The following is a 17,672-nucleotide window of genomic DNA, read 5'->3' on the forward strand; positions in this document are numbered from 1 at the left end:
ACTTGAGCCTTAAGAGGCTGCAAAGCCGAGGGCAGGTGGCCCAGCTCCAATCTTTGGTTCCTGCGTCATAATCATAATCGCTGGCATTGACATGGTGCTCTGTGGTTGACAAAGCACTTCCACACTCAGTAGCTCTCCAGAAAGACAGAAGTCAAGGTCTCTGGGGTCTGGTGATATCCCCAGCATCTATGTGCCTAGGAAGAAAGGCCTGGGATTGAACTGGCTTTTCTGATGCTGAATCCCCTCCTTGTTGTTTGTTACAGCTCTTGCAGGCCTTACAAAGTCAGATTCCCTTGGGGCCAGGTATATAATCAAAAGAGGGAAGTTGGCTGGGGTAGAATATGGTAGGGGTTAATGAGGACTATGGAGAATTGGAAAACATGCCTTGCCTAAAGGCAACGAAATACAGTACATTTAAAAAGCAATTAAAAAACCCATTTATCAGGCACCTGAGTGGCTCAGTGGGTTAATGCCTCTGCCTTCAGCTCGGGTCATGATTCCAGGGGTCCTGGGATCCAGCCCCATATCGGGCTCTCTCCTCCGCAGGGAGCCTGTTTCTTCCTCTCTCTCTGCCTGCCTCTCTGCCTACTTGTGATCTTTGTCAAATAAATAAATAAAATCTTTAAAAAAAACAAAACAAAAAACGATTTATCACCTCCTCAATGCCCAGTCTGCAGTCTATCTTCTGCTGGTGCTATTGCCTACGGAACAGCATTTTGCCACTGAATAGCATGACTTATTGGTGTGGGTAGGCATCCCTTGGTTGCAGTAGGTGTCCAGTGTCTTTGAGGCAATATGGTATGGTCAAGGATAAGTGATTCTCTTGCTTTTAGGGTCATGTTACCGACTGAGGGATGTACAGATCTTGGGTCCACCCATCATCTCGCCTCCCTCATAGTTTTCAAGGGATGAGATTCAAAGTAATATCATATTTAATGGCAGTGTGGGTCCCTGATGCCCCAACCCACAGCCCTTGTCAAAGGTTCTACTCCTTCCCCACCCCTCTCTACCTGCTCTCATCCCTTTTTGAAATCATGGGACTTGGTTGCTCAGGTCTATGTTCTGAGAGAAAGAGTGACAGTGACAGAGAAGTAGTCAAGGCCTTAAAAGAACCCCAAGTTCATGTTCTAATCCAGTGCATGGGGCCCAAAGAATAAATAGAGAGGAAGAAAGCCTGACTATTAGTAAAATGTGGCCCAGTGATGGTCATGGGCTTTGACCAATCATATAAAAACTCCTCTTTTGAGAGGAGTTAGGGGGAGGGCATGGTCTGAGGTGCCCACATGGGACTGGGGCTGAAGTGTATTCCCTCATCTGAGCAGAACAGGTTGAGATTGTGGCTCCAGACTGCGCAGCTCTGCTGCCTACTAACTGTGAACTTGGCCAGGTGATTTCACCTCTTTCCCCATCATCTTCATCCATCAAACATGGGGAAGTGTAGTGGTGATGAGGGTTAACAAAGATAAGTCATGGGTATTCAGTAAATGTTAGTTATTTTTGTTTTGAGTTCTGCCTTCTAGTGATAGTCATCTTCATGTTAGTTAGAACCCAAGGTTGCCTTCTAATGCTGCCAGAGGGAATATGGAGGGAATAATTCATAGAACAAGAAACTACAACATTATGCCAATATTTTCCTCTTCAGAACTTGCCACTTGTCCAAATGCCCTGATTCTACATTTTTTCTCTCCAGTTCTATACCCTCAGATAGTCCCAGTGAGCTGGAATTCTGGACAACGTAGCTGGGATCCTGCAGGCTAAGATTTGGCTCTCAAATGTGCTTTTTGTGAGGTGTAACTGTGATTTTTGTGCAAATACTCCAACTTAACTGACATTCAGTTGAAACTTTTGCTAAGTAGTTGTTTTCCCACCTGACTTTTTGTGGAACAGAAAATTTAAGAAGGCAGATTATTTTATTCAAACGCCACATTGCTGTACTTACCCAATCAATAGTGTCCTGAAAGCGCCCTCTCCCCAGGCCCCAGCAATCTTTAGAATTTGTTTTCTTTGGTGTGCCTCACTTATACCAATAAAAACCAGTTCATAGTAGATAGTGCCTAGGCATAGAATCAGGTTCTTGTTAATGTGAAGAATTAGGTTCTTATCAGTGGCAAAATTTGCACTGAGTTGATGTATGACATGCTTATAGATTCTGACTTATTCTTAGTTTTTAGCCACATAATGTTTCTCTCGAGACCAGTTGACAGTAGGAGTTTCAGTATGGTAAAAAACAAAACAAACAAACGAAACCAAAAAACTCCCCACAAACAAACAAACATGGTAAATTCTGAAATGCAGGTAACTCATGAATTACAGGTGTTTTAGTACGGAGTCAGCTACATACTCTTGGATGATCTCTTTTCCTCTCCCAGACAAGCCCCCCACCTCCTGCCCAATTTTCTCCTTTCCCCACATCTGTGGCCATCCTCTCCTGCTTAAATCCAGACCGAAAACGCAATGCTAATGAAGGGCACCATCCAGGACATTGTGATTCCCAGGTTCTAGTTCCAGCTCTAGTTACTCCCAACTGAGTGGTAGTCATCCCTCTCGGTCTCAACTTCCTTATGTAGAAAGTAGGGTACTGGGGCCAAGGCAACTAGGACTAAATGAGCTCTAAATTTTTATTACTCTATGGATCCCACCTTTGCCAGCTTCGGCCTGGCAGGTCTCAGCAGCTGGTCACTTGGATAATCCCCAAAGCAGATAACAGCATGCAGGATAACTGAGAATATGGACTATAATCACAGCAGAGGCCAGCCACTCAAATAGATGCTAGGACCTTTGGCTGCTTCCTGGAGCCACCAGCCAACCCAGAGATGTAGCTGGCTGGAAAAGTGGATGTGCGTGTTGGCAAGGTCAGTGGCATCTCCAAACACAGCGTCTGGGAAATGCCCACGTCCCCAGAAAGAGGTCACTGAAACCCTTCAGCTGGTGGTGCAGTGCAAAGAGCCGGACAAACCAGGTAATCCTGACTTTGCCACTAAACCAGCTGCATGACCTTGGGCAAGCTCTTTTGGCCAAGTGTCATTTTTCATTTTGCTCCATAGAATGGGGGTAGCAATATATCTACCTTGCAGAATTGTAGGATTGAGTACTGTGGAGGCCTAACAGTACCTACTCAGTATAGGTACTCAGAGGTACTTAGTAAGTGGTGGTAGTAGTAGTTACTATTTATCCCGTACCCTTTATTCACAGGAGTCTCGGGGTAGGGTAGGGTGGGGTAGGGGAACGCGGCACCTGTGTCTGGCTCGGGGCTCCTTTCCCCACGGCTGGGAGGCATTGGCTCCGCACCCCGTGCCAGGGCCAGAGATGCTGCCGACTGGAACGGTGATTAAATCCCCTGACTGAGGAGCCTCGGCATCCTGGCCCACAGCAGGGCCAGCAGCATTTAGCACAGTCTGCTTGGATCCCTTCATTAAGTTGGTTTTCAGAACTGCTCTTTTCAAGGTCTCGTCCCCTTTCGTCACCTCTCTTCAGCCCCTTCTCTGTGGGTCCGTGCCAGAGGAGAGAAACGAAGCGGTACGGGGCTCTCCTCCCTCGTCCTCCAGAGAGAGGGTGACAGGAGGCAGGAAAAGGCAGCTTTCCGGGCAGCACATGCGGCTAACACAAGCCCTGGCCCCGCAAGGTGGCTGCGGCCCGCATCCGAGAGGCCAAAGACTCCGCGCGCGCCCTGCCGATCCCTGTTTTTCTGGCAAAGCCGGGGTCCCAACTCCAGCCTGCCTCTTGCTCCATCCCGAGTCCCGACAGCTCGCCAGCGCTCTGCGGGGAAGCGCGATTAAGTGGCGCTGCGTGTATTTTTCCAGCTTCTTGGACCCACCTAGTGAAAATAAAAGCAAAATGAAGGAGCCCGGGATGGAACGGTCGTTATTTTTCAAAAGGGGGGAGAGGGGTCACATGAGTAACCGTTTCGGCGAAGTGGCGGCGCGTCCGAGTTTGCTGCAGAGCCGCCCCCTCCCGGCGGGGGCGCTGACGTCACGGAAAAGCCCCGGCGCGGGCCCGCGGGCGCGCTATAAAGCGCGGGGCCGCGGCGGCTGCGGGCGGCGGCACGGACGGCGGGCACGGCGCGAGCACCCGGCGCTCGGCGGCCCGGCATCGCAGCGCGCACGCACGCAGCCCCCGCGGACTCGCGGGCGCCCACCCGGCAGAGCCAAGTAAGCGAGCGGTCTGGGGAGGGAGGGTCCTCCCGACGCCCGGGGCAGTGGGCGTTCCCCGCCCGCAGAACTTTCTAAGTTGTCGAAAGAGCGCCTGTAACTTGTGGTCTGCGCTGTGGTCTTCTGGCTGGGGGGCGGGGGCCAGAGTTTAAGGTGCAAAGGATGCTAATTGTCATCAGGTTCCTTAGTTCAGGTCAGTAGGAGGGTCACCTCCTCCTGCGGACTGTGGGGTCAGAGGGCAGCCCTCACGGATACGTCATGCTTTTTGTTGTTTGAGTGCCTGCCGGCCAACTGAGGCACGGCTTAATGATCCAGAAACCGGCTGGTCATTCCCGTTAGTGGCCGGCATGCTGGGGTGTGGTGTGGGTGTGAGCCTGGGGAGGGGAGTCTGCATTTCTCACTCTCACAAATGATCTCGCTTGTTAGAAATGAGGAGGCTTCTGCTTTATCTCGAAGCCCTAGAGTACAAACCTCCGTGCAGGGGGATGGAGGCTTGCAAAAGGGAAAGTTGTGGCAAAGTTGTTAATGCCATTGAGGAGTGTCGTTGGCCTTCTGATTTTCCTCAGGAAGGTGGGAATCTGAGTTGAATTGAAGACCTCTTAGAGTGGATGTGGTTTAATGAGAGTGAAGCATTTTCTCTGCCAGTTTGATAGGTCAGAACTGTGAGCGGGTCATTTCCCTGCAAGAACAACAGAGCTTGGGGGTGGGATTTTTTGAAACATGATGTCTGTGGGCAAGAGGGCAGAACTGAGGCATAAACCTCAAACAGGAATTCTTTTTTGCCCCCAAATAATAGCTTATTCAGGCAGCTGGAGAGCATCAGGGCGGCTTTACTAAACATGGAAGTTCCAATAAGTGCTTGTCCAGGGCAGCCAGAGGGAGTGATGTCATTGCCACGTGTTTCCCATCCAGGCACAAAAGCCCACTGGATGCTGGTGCAATTAAGAGCCATGTTTAGACAAGAGCAGCTAACCTGGCCAGCTGGTCCCCAGCTCCATTAACTTGTTGCTTTTCAAGCCATCTCTGGAGGCTGCTGGTTCTTGGGCTGCCTCTGTGTCAGTGCTGCGTGGGCTTCCTGAAGGCTTCCTTGAAGATGGAGGAAGCCAGAGGGCAGTGGGTGATGTTTATGGTACTTTTTTATTTTTGCCAACGACAGTCTGCCTTGGAACTGGCTACTAGCCGAAAGCCTCTTGGATATGGGGACGGTTTCCTTGGGGTTCCTATATCAGGATGGGTCTCGCCCCATCTACTGAGATATCGCTGACTGTGCGACTGAGCCCCCCCCCATCCTTAGCTCTCGCTCCCGCTTACTAATGCATACCTCTTGGCTGCTTTGCTCTCCAGGACCCAGCCATGACTCTGAATAATGTCACCATGCGCCAAGGCACTGTGGGCATGCAGCCGCAGCAGCAACGCTGGAGCATCCCGGCGGACGGCAGGCATCTGATGGTCCAGAAAGAGCCCCACCAGTACAGCCAGCGCAGCCATCACTCTGCTGCCCCCGAGGACCACTGCCGCCAGAGCTGGTCCTCTGACTCCACAGACTCAGTCATCTCCTCCGAATTGGGGAACACCTACTACCGGGTGGTGCTCATAGGGGAGCAGGGGGTGGGCAAGTCCACTCTGGCCAACATCTTTGCAGGTATACATGACAGCATGGACAGCGACTGCGAGGTGCTGGGAGGTAGGTGGCGCAGCCCCAGCAGGCTTCTGTCCATCAGCAGTGGTCCAGTCCCAAAGAGTAAGGGGATGGGTCCAATGAGCGAGAGGGTGTGTCGTTTATCTGCAGAATTGGGAATGGCAATTATGCGTCCTTGGCACTGGCTTGGGAAGCTGAGGACCCAGCAAAACCCTGGCATGGATCCTCAGGAGGAGAAAAAGAAAGTGCTCGGTGATAGAACCTGGGCCAGAAAGGGAATTTCTTAGATTCCAGCCCTGCAGGGACTGGGGGGGTAGACTGATAAAGAGGCAGAGTCAGAGGGTCAGGCTCCCACCTCTGGCTTTTGCCAACTCTGAGCTGGACTTTTCAAGAGCTCAGTGTAGGCACAGCTTTTTTCTACGGTTATACCTAAAACCAAACCAATTTGAAAAACTGCTAGGGTGGATTCATCAGCTTCCACAATTATTACAGTCTTTTGAGGATATAGTTTATCTATATTTTGAAATAGTCCAATATTTAAAAAATGTTAAGTATAACAATGGTGATACATATGTTTGTAGAGTCTTACAGGTTTTCAAGATAATTTTCCGTGTACAATGTCACTTAAAATATTTACTGTTTAAGACTCGCCTATTTCCAAAAATGGGTTTGAAGTCACAAAAATGCACATGTTCCTCAAATACATGTAAAGCCTGGCACTGTATTCTGGAACATGATATGAGGATCCTAATTGATCATCAATGGTATTCATACAGTGGTTTTCAGCCAAAGCTTCCGTCTTAGTATACATGACTAGGGGAGCTGCAGGTCCTTATCTACAGCTATAGACATTAGGGAAGAACCTTCCACTGCTTGCCCGATGGCATGGTCTGCCTGTATTCCCACTTGCAACCCACAGGTGAATCACAGACTCCCAGGGTAAGGAGCTGCCTTAGTGATGAGCTGGTTCTGCCCTCTGCTTGATGCACTGGAGTCCTGCTCCTTCCTCCCTCCTGGCAGCCCTTTCCAGCTGACCATTTCTTCTTGATTGTCTCCAGGGTCAGGGAGTTGACTGCCTCACGTGGCAGCTTCTGAACTGACAGTAAATGATGACTCACTGATAGGACGTTGATTTCTCTCCCCACTCTGGACTCTCCCGGACGATAGCTGAATGAGGGTCAAGGAGAAATAGGGTCCATATCGGAAGGCTGATTTTCTTTCTCTGTACAGGCTGGTGGGTGACTGTTGGTGTAGGAGAAGGGGAGGGAGGATGGATATCTAAAATGCACATTTGCAACGGAAGAGACGCTTTTTGGGTACCTTATATCTGCTACTGTTTATTTGGGTACTTACAAAATTCCTGTGCTCATAGTGGTAAGCTGAGTCCCAGGGATACCAAGTGGCTTACCTAGAATTAGTGGGGTAGCCGGAATTAGAGCTCAGCACTTTATCTTAGTTTGGTGGTGGTCTTCCACTGCCATTGACAGGGAACCTGCTATGTGCCAGACACTCTACTGAGTACTTCTGCTTAGTTTTTACTGAGAACACAAAAATTGGGCCAATTTTGTATTAATATCCCTATATTACAAGCAAAAAAAATGGAAGCTTATGACATCACGTAACTTTCCCAGGGTGATAGAACCAGCCCATGGTATAGCTGGGAGTCAAACCTGGTGTGTGCCTTCACCGTGCCCAGTGGCTCCCGGGTTTAGTGTCCACATGCTGTTAGTATTAGGCGCAAGCCTGGCTCTGTGTGAGGCTCTGGGGTTCCCAGTGATGCTGAAGAGGCAGTATGCCCTCTCAGGAAGGAGTGAAGTGTCAGTGGCTGTAATTCAGAGCAGGGTGAAATTGATGAATACCTTAAGAAGTAACAGTAAAGTGTTTGGGGAAATTGATAGAAGGAGGAGATCAATCAGGAGTTTTGTTTGTCTCTTGAGGGAGGTCTTGAGAAAGTTAGTAGGTGGCAGACTTTCAGAAATGTTGGTCCATTAGAGTGGAGTGGTTCTTATCTGGAGAGTGGTATCCCCGTTGGCACTGAGTGTTGAGAAGACTGACTCATACCTGGAATTTGGGAAGGCAGCCTTCAATATTTGGGAGGACTCTTCGTTTAATGTGGGGAGGGAGATGGAGAATCCTTTCCTTAACTCCTCAGAGAATCTTCTGCAAGAAGCTTCTCCATTGACCAATCCTTTCTGATGTGTCCTTTTTGAGTAACTCAATTCATACTGTCTAGGATAACATCTCTTATCTGTAGGCAGCTGTTGGGATCACTAGTGGCTTCCTGTTTCCAAAGAAGAAGGTTTTCCAAGGCATGCCCCCACATTGTTCTTTTTTCAACATTAACCATAAAAAAAAATTCCTCTATACAATATACTCTCATCAGAATTTCTTTAAATAAAGACGGATGTTGTTACAGCTATATTGCAATAATCTTATGACTCTCTACACATTTAATGCCATTCATTTATTCATCCCTTCATTCATTCCTGAATAGTTACTGAATATATACCATGGAATTTGGTGAGTCACAACGGGGACGTGCAAAGAGGCCTAGGGCTTCCCCTTGGAGATGCCTACAGCGTGTGCCATAGAGACAGATCCACCCCAACTGTACACTAAGATCGGGTGTGATGAGTGTCTTGAAAGAGGTACGAGGACAGTGCTGTGAGAAATCAGAGGAGAACAGATAACTTCTGGCTGTGGAAATCAGGAAGGGGTTCATGGAAGAGGTGGTCTCTGAGCGGGACCCTAAGGACAGGTGAAGCCCTGAGGTGGGTGGGAAGGGACAGCACCTGTACACGAGAGTCTGGAGGGAGCACTGGACTCCGGTCTGTCAGGAACGCTGGACTCCGGTCTGTCAGTGTGGGTTTGGAGCCCCACTTTGACCCGGATGTAGCTGAGCGCTCTTGCACAAGGGACTGACCCTCCTCAGACTTCCACATTAGTGAAACAGGGACAATTCCTGCTTCACAGGACGTCAGAGGAGTCAAGGAGAGAACATATATTTGGGAGGCCTGTGGCCCCGTGCCTGGCATGTAAGAAGTATGGGTTGAACATTAGAGCCGATTCTGAATCTACCATTTCCTTTCCCTGGACTTATCTTCCCAAACCGGCACTTCGGTTGCTTGTAGCCCGGTCCACTCTCCTCCTCTTGGCCAGGGCCCCGTGAGATGCCGCAGGAGGCGAGGACGGTGTTCCTAGAGCAGGTGTTCCTTCAGGGCTCCTTGGCGTCTCCTGGGCTAGGAAAGCTGAGCGCAGTTGAGAGTTTTGGGGGAGAGGGATGTTGGAACCTCAGAGCTTTCAAGAGCCTGCAGGAGCCCATTCCAGCGTGAGAGAGAACACCCCTGCAGGTTCCACACAGCATTTGAACCAATCCTGGACTGAAGGTGGAGGTCAGTGGGGGCCAAATGAAAGACAGGTTAAGGTGTGCTAATCCAGGGAAGGTAGCCACGGCCACTCAGTCATTGAAGCTCCGTCCCACCCCCTCAGGATGATCTCTCCTGTACACACAGTGTGCAGGTGCACCCCCAGATGTCATCATGAGCTCCGGAGAAATGAGGTCTTCCTCAGACCCAGGCCAACCAGCCTCAACCCTTTTCCCACACATCTCAACCCAGGGCAAATTTCAGTGGAATCTTCTAGGAATCGTACCCTTTTATTTCCCCTCTCCCCACCTGATTAGCCCTTAAGAAGGTTAAAAGTGAGTGACAAGGGGAGGAAGAGAAGCTAGAGCTTCTAGGGTGTAGGCAGGGCCCTTTCCTGGTTAGTAGAGGGCCAGGAAGCAGGATGCTTTGAGTGTCTGAAGAATCCGTGTGCAGGGGAGCCAGAGGCAGTATATAAACCTAGATGTGGGGCCTATCCAGGGAAGCAGGGTGGAGATCTATTGTCTTAGACTGGTGGGTTTGCTGCACAGTGATTTTCAGGCGGGGGGGGGGGGTGTCCAGGAATCTTCCAGAACAGCAAAGCAGTTAGGCATCTACTTTTTAAGGTATAATCCGTAATCTACTTTTTCTCTAGGCTGATGTTCTTGTATCCCTCAAACCAAGGGAAAGTTTGGGTTTGCTTTTCCCCTAGCTATTACAATGTAGTATGTGTCTCTTTGAACTGTGGGGGGCCCTTGTACCTGCTTTTGGGTGGGAAGTGGTAGGCTGAGGACAGAGAAAGTGCTATTTTGGATTTCCTGGGCACAGGGAAGACTTTGAGAGAAAAGAGAAGTCCAAGGTAGCAAGGGGCAGTCAGCCGGCCCCCCTTCTGTGCTGCTGAGGCTCTGACGGGTTCCGTTTGGCTGTATAAATATGCCTGTTGAGTCACGAGGCCCTGCACCACAGGAAGCCAGATTGTGCATCCCACTGTGATCCCACTGTGGATGGCAGACAGGGTGGGCTTCACAGACTGAATCCTGCAGTGGGTCACCCTTACCATTGATTGGAATGATACCTCGTGGAGGCAGGGAGACTGACAGAAAGACAGAGCCACCCCATCCCTCGTTAACTTTCTTCTCATTTGTCTGTGTTTCCTTTCCTTTCCCTCCCCTGTTTTCCATTTCCTAGATGAAGAAACATTTAAACCAGGAGCTTTACTTTTAATAAGACCCTTACTCCTATAAAACAAGAAATGCTCCAGTTTCCCCACTTGTGGTGCTTTTAAGCTAGGTTTTAGCTATAGGAGGAAACACCAGGTATGGCAAAAACCACCTTCCTCCAGTGGAACAAGTGATGGCAACAGCTAATATTTATTGCCTTTCTACTTTGGGCCCAGGCTTAACAGAGGTAATTGTCATGCGCGCTTAAGGCATGAATATGGTTATTAATCCCATTTCACAGATGAAGAAACTGAGGCCCAGAACACTTAAATGGTCCAGAGCCACATATTTAAAAAGGGATGGCATTCAGATTCTAATCAGGTTTGCTTGTGCTTATATCCCCAGTGCTGTAGTTCTCATTGATCCATTCACTCCATGAGTATTTGCCTACCCGCAGTGTGCTGAGCACTGCCCTGGGGATTGGGAGGTGGGTGTAGCAGTAAACAGCACAGATGCAGATCTCTGCCTTCACATTCTGGGGGAGAGAGGAGGTAATAAAATAAGTTAAACAGATGGCATGTTAGGTACCTATAATTATGATAAAGAAAAATCGAAAGGGAGCAAGAAATATTGGTAGGGGAGCTGTATTGTAATTTTAAGTAGATGGTGAGGGAGCGCTTCTCCTGGAAGGAGGTATGGGCTTAAGACTTTTGGATATTCCAGGGAACAGATTTCAGGCAAAAGGAAAAACAAGAAAAATGGTTAAAAAAAAAAAATCGGGTGCCTGGGTGGCTCAGTGGGTTAAAGCCTCCTCTGCCTTGGGCCCAGGTCATGGTCTCAGGTGCTGGGATGGAGCCCTGCATCCCTGCTGAGCAGAGAGCCTGCTTCCTCCTCTCTCTCTGCCTGCCTCTCTGCCTACTTGTGATCTCTCTCTCTCTGTCAAGTAAATAAATAAAATCTTAAAAAAAAATCATTATGAAAATCAAGATTTTCAAATGATGAAATTCAAAACCGGAGACCTCACTGTGAAAATAGAGTGGGGATGGGCTCGCTTGTTTGTATGCAATTGATGGGAATCCCCCTTGCAAAATCCCGGGTAACTCAGCCAGCCCTATGCACCCCCCAACTGATTTCTGTGGGCTGGAGCTGTTCTTGCCGTTCGCACCACTCACCCTTCACCTATACTCAGTCTGGGCTCAAGTGCAGGGAGGAAAGTTTCCATTACCACGTGGAGCTGGAGGCTGCACTTAGGCTGTACTTAGGAAAAAGTAAGACTGTTTATTCCTACGGAACTGTGTTTTTTTTTGTTTTTTGTTTTTTAAGGGAGGAAAACTTAGCCAAGACAGGGATAGACTCAAGGTTTTTTTCTTGCGTGTCTCAAAACAGGAAAAATGTCTCTGAGCCCAGAGCTCCTGAAATTGCCAGTGAATGTCCAGTAGTCACACCCCACTGAAAGGTACAGTGGATTTCCATATAAGGCTTTTGAATGAGGCTTATGGTTCCACTGGGTGGTTCGTGTTTTCTCATGGCATCGTTGAATCTGAGTCAAAAGCTCTCAGTGAGTTTATCCTTGTAAATGGTTTTCCTATAACAAAAGTCTAGGAATGGTGAAAACGAAAGCCTTTCACTTCAAGTGGCTCAGTCAGACACATTCAGAGGACATAGGTGTTCTGCTCAGGAAGTACGGGAGGAACGTACATAGAACGTTGTTGGAGGTGATTAAAAAATACTAATTTGCCTTTGTGAAAATCTGCATATTTGCATAATAAATTGCATATTTAGTAGTCTTAGTTTGTAGCATAATTTTCTAATGATCCTCATGTCAAAGTGTTGCTTATTTTTCTGACTCCAATATCCCTGTTCTTTCTTTTCCAGAAGATACCTACGAGCGAACACTGATTGTTGATGGGGAAAGCGCGACAATTATACTCCTGGACATGTGGGAAAATAAGGTATGCAGAGCCCGTAGCTCTCTGTAAATTCCTTCAGGGCTTGCCTTCCAACAGGCTAGTGCGAAGGTGACCTTGTCCTTTTTGGTGTTCTAGGTGAGGTGGGCTCATTTTCTTGATTAGCTTTTTTTTTTTCCCCTGAAGTAGGAGACTGTTCTCAAGAAGAGGTCATTCAGGAATGAGCTCTGAATAATAAGCAAGTCACAGTGATTTCCCCCTAGTTCAATTAAAAAAAAAGAAAAAACTTACATCCGCTTTAGGGAAAGTGCCAACAAGGATGGAGAATCATTGAAAGCAATATAGAACCAGATTATATGAAGTTGACCTTCTTTTTTTAAAGATTTTATTTATTTATTTGACAGAGATCACAAGTAGAGAGGCAGAGAGAGAGAGAGAAGGGGAAGCAGGCTCCCCGCTGAGCAGAGAGCCCCACATGGGGCTCGATCCCAGGACCCTGAGATCACGACCAGAGCCAAAGGCAGAGGCTCAACCCACTGAGCCACCTAGGCACCCCTAAAGTTGACCTTCTTCTTCTTCTTCTTCTTTTTTTTTTTTTTAAAGTTGACCTTCTTAATACTAGTCTTTTGCATTTGGTTTTTAAAGATTGGGGGCTTCTGAGCCTCTATGCTAGAACTTCTATTGATTGAGGACCCTCCTTTTCTCACAGAAGGATTAGAAATTTCGTCAGTTGGGAAAGGCAAAAGAGAGTTGTTAGAAGTCAGAGAGGGCTCATTTTTGGTCAGTTAGATAGAGATTGGAAACGTGGTTTGGCAGAGTCACTGTATAATTTATCAACTCCAGCTGTAGGAGGAATCGGACAGTGAACACTTTCGGATACACATATAGCTTCTTCACGAAGGACACTTCATCTCCAACAGCCTCCACTCCCCCGCGCCCCAAGCTCAGGGAGTTTCTTTCCATTTTATCAGGGGGAGAACGAATGGCTCCAGGACCACTGCATGCAAGTCGGGGACGCCTACCTGATCGTCTACTCCATCACAGACCGAGCCAGCTTCGAGAAGGCATCCGAGCTGCGAATCCAGCTCCGCAGGGCCCGGCAGACCGAGGACATTCCTATCATTTTGGTGGGCAACAAAAGTGACCTGGTGCGGCGCCGGGAAGTGTCTGTGTCAGGTGAGGGCTGGTGAGCACCACAGAGACCTCTCGGGGTCCCCTGCTTGTCCTTCACCTGGGCGCTCTCTTCTTCATCTTTCCTGAAGCTGGAACCAGGGACTCCCTGAAATGCTCCATGGAGTTTTGTGTAGACGACTCCCAGCGTTCCCAGCAGATCATCCCTGTGCTGATAGCCGCTCCCTTGTCCTTGTCCCTTGTCCTTGTCCCCTTGTCCGGGCTGCTCGCGGGATTCTTGTTTCCCCTTCCTGGCATTCCCTTGGCAAAAAGATCATGCTCAGAGATATGCTGGCACTCCCCAACCTTTTCTCCTTGTCCTTTTTTTTTAGGAGCTCTTAGGAGTTCAGGGAAATAAAAGTAGTTAGTGTCTTTATTTAAGAAAGATGGGAACTCTGATGTGGGGGAACGGTGGGAGTTTCATTGAGAATAAGAATTCTACTCTGGCTGCCTCTGGTTCCTGGAGACCCCAGGAAGAGCCTCCTGCCCCTACCTCTTGCTTCCTAAGTTTCAGCGAAGGCATCAATCTGATGGTGTCACATAGACATTTTCATGCTTCTGGGATATCCCCTATTTGCTGGGTGGGCCCCCAAGTGCTTTCGGGGTCCTTGAGATTTTATTGGCCTCATACAGATTTGGTTCTTGGTACAACAGTAAAAAACAAAACAAAACACTGTATTGCCAGGCCCCACTTAGGAGGAAAGCAACATGATGCAGACCTAATGTATACAACTGGCTTGGGCATGTCTTACTCATAGGAGACGACTGTCTGTGCTTATCATCTTTTTCTAACCAAACTTGGATACATGGTCGGTGAGCACAAGGGAATGTTTGACATAGAGGCTGCCCCAGGAGAGTTTGTTTATACAGTTTGCTCTAACTGTACATCTGTGAAATCACCAACAGTTTTCAAAATATCTCATTAGAGGTTTAACATTGTTTTTTTAAGGGAGCTAAGTGAAATAGTAGGATTCTTTGTCAATTCGGGGAAACCGAGTCAGGAGAAAGTGTTAAGAATCTGAGTGTGAGGATGAAGCAGGCCTGGATTCACTTCCGCTGTTTACAGGCTGTGTGAACTTCCCCACATTTTTTTTTTTTTTAAGATTTATTTATTTGAGAGGGAGCACAAGCAGGGGGGTACAGCAGCAGCAAAGGGAGAGGGAGAAACAGGCTCCCTGGTGCAGATGCGGGGCTTTATCCCAGAACCCCGGGGTCATGACCTCAGCCGAAGGCAGACACTTAACCAACTGAGCCACCCAGGCGCCCCTCTCTCTCACATTTTAAAAATATCACTCCCACCTCAGTGTCTTCATCTCTCTGGGAGGGAGAATGTATTTTTCAAGTAACATCGTAAGTGCAATTAATGAGGGTTCTGATTTCCGCTGTTAGAGTTAACATTACTGTATCTGATGGAATTGGACCTCCACACAGGGCCTTTGTGGTGGACCAGCCCTAACGCCCACCCCCCTCCTGCTTGCGGGAGTCTTCCTGTGACCCTGCCTCGCTCTGTGCCCCAGGAGGACGTGTGTCACCATCACATGCCCGACAGGCCTATAGCTGCCTGGTGACAGCTTCAGGTCAAGGGTCCTCCAGCTCAGCTGTGCAGCCCAGAGCTCCTCTGATTCTCTTCTCCCCTCCTTTCCTCACCAGAAGGGAGAGCGTGTGCTGTGGTGTTTGACTGCAAGTTCATTGAGACCTCAGCGGCCGTCCAGCACAATGTGAAGGAGCTGTTTGAGGGGATCGTGCGGCAGGTGCGCCTCCGGCGGGACAGCAAGGAGAAGAACGAGAGGCGGCTGGCCTACCAGAAAAGGAGGGAGAGCATCCCTAGGAAAGCCCGGCGCTTCTGGGGCAAGATTGTGGCCAAAAACAACAAGAATATGGCTTTCAAGCTCAAGTCCAAATCCTGCCATGACCTCTCTGTGCTCTAGGCCCCCAGAGTCACCCCAGATGTTCCCCTGATGGACATCGTAGAACACCACTGGGACTGATAATCTATATTAGATTGCATCTTCAGTGTTATTAGATACAGCTTCCCCCATTGTAGCTGGGAATTAACTGGTTGGCCTCAAGAGCAACATAATGCATGGGAAACGGAAGGTCTTTGTAAAACCAGTATTTATTTACAGGAAAAGCCTGACCTTGCCACTTGAACACCCAAGACTCAGAGGATGTGTTTGGGGTTCACATGTGTTTCCTTTCTCCTCTGGATAGTAGAGAATTGAAGCTCAGAACAAGAACTTTTTATTATTAAAATTCTATCCAGTGTTCCGATACATGAATTTGAGGCTAGTGGGCCACAGACAAAATACTGGATAGTGGTCAAAGGATTTATCCAAAGGAGGGAGGATATCTTTCTCTGTACCCTCTATTTGTGGAGCTAAGATTGTAGAACTGGGCTCAACATAATCGTGACTGTCATTGCTCCATCAAGCTGTGAAAAGAAATGATGGACCTTGCTGGAAACTAAAGCTTAGCCAACAATTTTTGTTTCCTACCCACAGTTGGGGATCCAGACATTTGTACAATTGGGAACTGATACAGGTACCACGTAGGGGATCAAAAATCATATCTTTGCTTCTGTGTCTTATAGTGTTTTGTTTAGAGGAAAATTATTTAAGCAAATTCTACTTGGTCAAACTACCTTTTATGTTTCATTGTTTTTAAAGTCCTGGGCCATGATGAATATATTCTAAAAGTAGGAGTTATTGATAACTTTGAGTGCAAAATGCCAAATTTTGAAATATAATTGAAGGTCTGAATTTTTATAAAACACAAAACGTGAAACTTCTAGTACTTTGGGTTGACCCTTGTATCCCACAGCTCTGCTCTATTTATTGTTATTTTGCAAAATAATAACCATTTTAACGTTTGATAAAGCATATTTATGAACATATTTCTTAATAGGAAAAATGTCCATTTTATTACCATTTTCTATCTTTTTCAGAATATGCAAGTTTTTACCTATATGTCTTATAATGAAAGAATAAAATCTTTGGGAAAAAAAGACATTCTTAAATGTTTCTCCTCCCCAAATAAGACGATTATGATTCCTTCCATTTGCTTTTAGCACAAGCACATTCTCCAGAAACATACCTGTTACTTTATATCTTCTTTTCATTCGTGGTAGTCCCATTGTTATTTGTTTCAAAGACTATCTCTGATGTCTGTCTTTTGGAACCATGATTCACAATAATGCAGTTATTTTTGGCTAATACATTTGGAATATTTGGGGTCCTCTAAATGCTAAGTTACAATAAAAGCCAGATTGATATTTTACTTTGGCAAATTTCTGACCTAACAGATGGCCCTTTTCTCCATGAAGGCTCATGGTCCTAAGCTTGACTAAAGCATTAGAGGAAATTATAAAGATTAGGGGGAAAAAAAAAAAAAGGAAACTGGTGATTTTCAGCCTGAGATCCATCTAGCCAGGCAAGGCTGTAACCAAATTCTCGTTGGTATTATTATGGTTTGACCTTTGTCACGTGGCGGCGTGTGACCTGTTGCTGGAGTGGAATGACCCGATTTTTCCCTTTCACATCAGTGGCCCCTGTGTGTACCCTCCGTGGCCTCCTCTCCCTCTGTTTCTGAGTTTGTAATCACACACACGCTAGTAGTGACAGCCGTGGGACCTTGAATATTGCCGAAAGCAACAGCCTTACAACTCAGTTCTGCTGGCTGGTTCTCCTGGCTTGCTTTCCTCCTTTTTCCGAATTGAAGGCCAGGTACCCATCTCTGCGTTCTCCCTCTTTGAATCGCTCGAGGAAGCAGTACAGGGAGAGGATAAGAGTGAACAGTCAGGTGTCACAGGCAGCATCGCTGCCATTTAGCATCCTTGTGTCTTTGGAGCGAAGGCGAAACCTATATGACCATCATTTTTTTCATCTGCAAAATGGGGTTGTGACAAATAGCTACCTTGTAAGATTGTGAGGTGAACATCTTTTAATCTGCCGAACGTGAAGAGCTCAAGAGACACCTGTTTTGTCATACGTCTTCCATTCTGCGTAAGTCACTCTTATATGTCTGCCTTCTCCCAAAAGGAATGGAATCATTCCCTTAATCATTCCCTTAAAATCCCTTACTTTTCCCTTTATCCCTATACTCTTCAATGCAGTCCCTTGTGTATATTGGGCTTTTATTGGTTTCTTCTTGAATAGACTTTCCCAACAGCCCCATGAAGTTGACAGGCCATTTTAAAACAAGTTCGGGGGGATAGGTGGCTTGTCCCAGTTCAGATGTGTCTGGGCTTGGAGTAGGGTCCAGATATGACTCGGAGTCCTTCACATCTT

The 17,672-nt window shown here is 47.5% G+C and overlaps 1 protein-coding gene across 2 annotated transcripts; it reads left to right on the plus strand.

Moving 5' to 3' along the window:
* The first annotated feature begins 4,120 nt into the window (after positions 1-4,120).
* On the plus strand, positions 4,121-16,211 carry GEM (GTP binding protein overexpressed in skeletal muscle). 2 transcript variants are annotated; one of them, XM_044245295.1, is made up of 5 exons: positions 4,121-4,148; positions 5,493-5,832; positions 12,185-12,261; positions 13,188-13,392; positions 15,037-16,211. In XM_044245295.1, exons 2-5 carry the CDS (start codon positions 5,502-5,504, stop codon positions 15,312-15,314), a joined length of 891 nt encoding a protein of 296 aa, XP_044101230.1. In that variant the 5' UTR covers positions 4,121-4,148; positions 5,493-5,501; the 3' UTR covers positions 15,315-16,211. The 2 variants fall into 2 exon arrangements, with proteins under 2 accessions (XP_044101230.1, XP_044101229.1); XM_044245294.1 differs by lacking the exon at positions 4,121-4,148 and adding an exon at positions 4,271-4,341.
* Positions 16,212-17,672: the final 1,461 nt, after the last annotated feature.

This window comes from Neovison vison, chromosome 4, assembly GCF_020171115.1.
Source record: "Neovison vison isolate M4711 chromosome 4, ASM_NN_V1, whole genome shotgun sequence".
Lineage (NCBI taxonomy): Eukaryota > Metazoa > Chordata > Mammalia > Carnivora > Mustelidae > Neogale > Neogale vison.

What these genes read in the sequence shown, in the direction of transcription:
- GEM (XM_044245295.1), top strand. Translation starts at nt 5,502, where the DNA reads ATGACTCTGAATAATGTCACCATGCGCCAAGGCACTGTGGGCATGCAG. An exon ending in TGGACATGTGGGAAAATAAG is followed by an intron (nt 12,262 to 13,187) that starts GTATGCAGAGCC and finishes CCATTTTATCAG; the next exon opens with GGGGAGAACGAATGGCTCCA. An exon ending in CCGGGAAGTGTCTGTGTCAG is followed by an intron (nt 13,393 to 15,036) that starts GTGAGGGCTGGT and finishes TTTCCTCACCAG; the next exon opens with AAGGGAGAGCGTGTGCTGTG.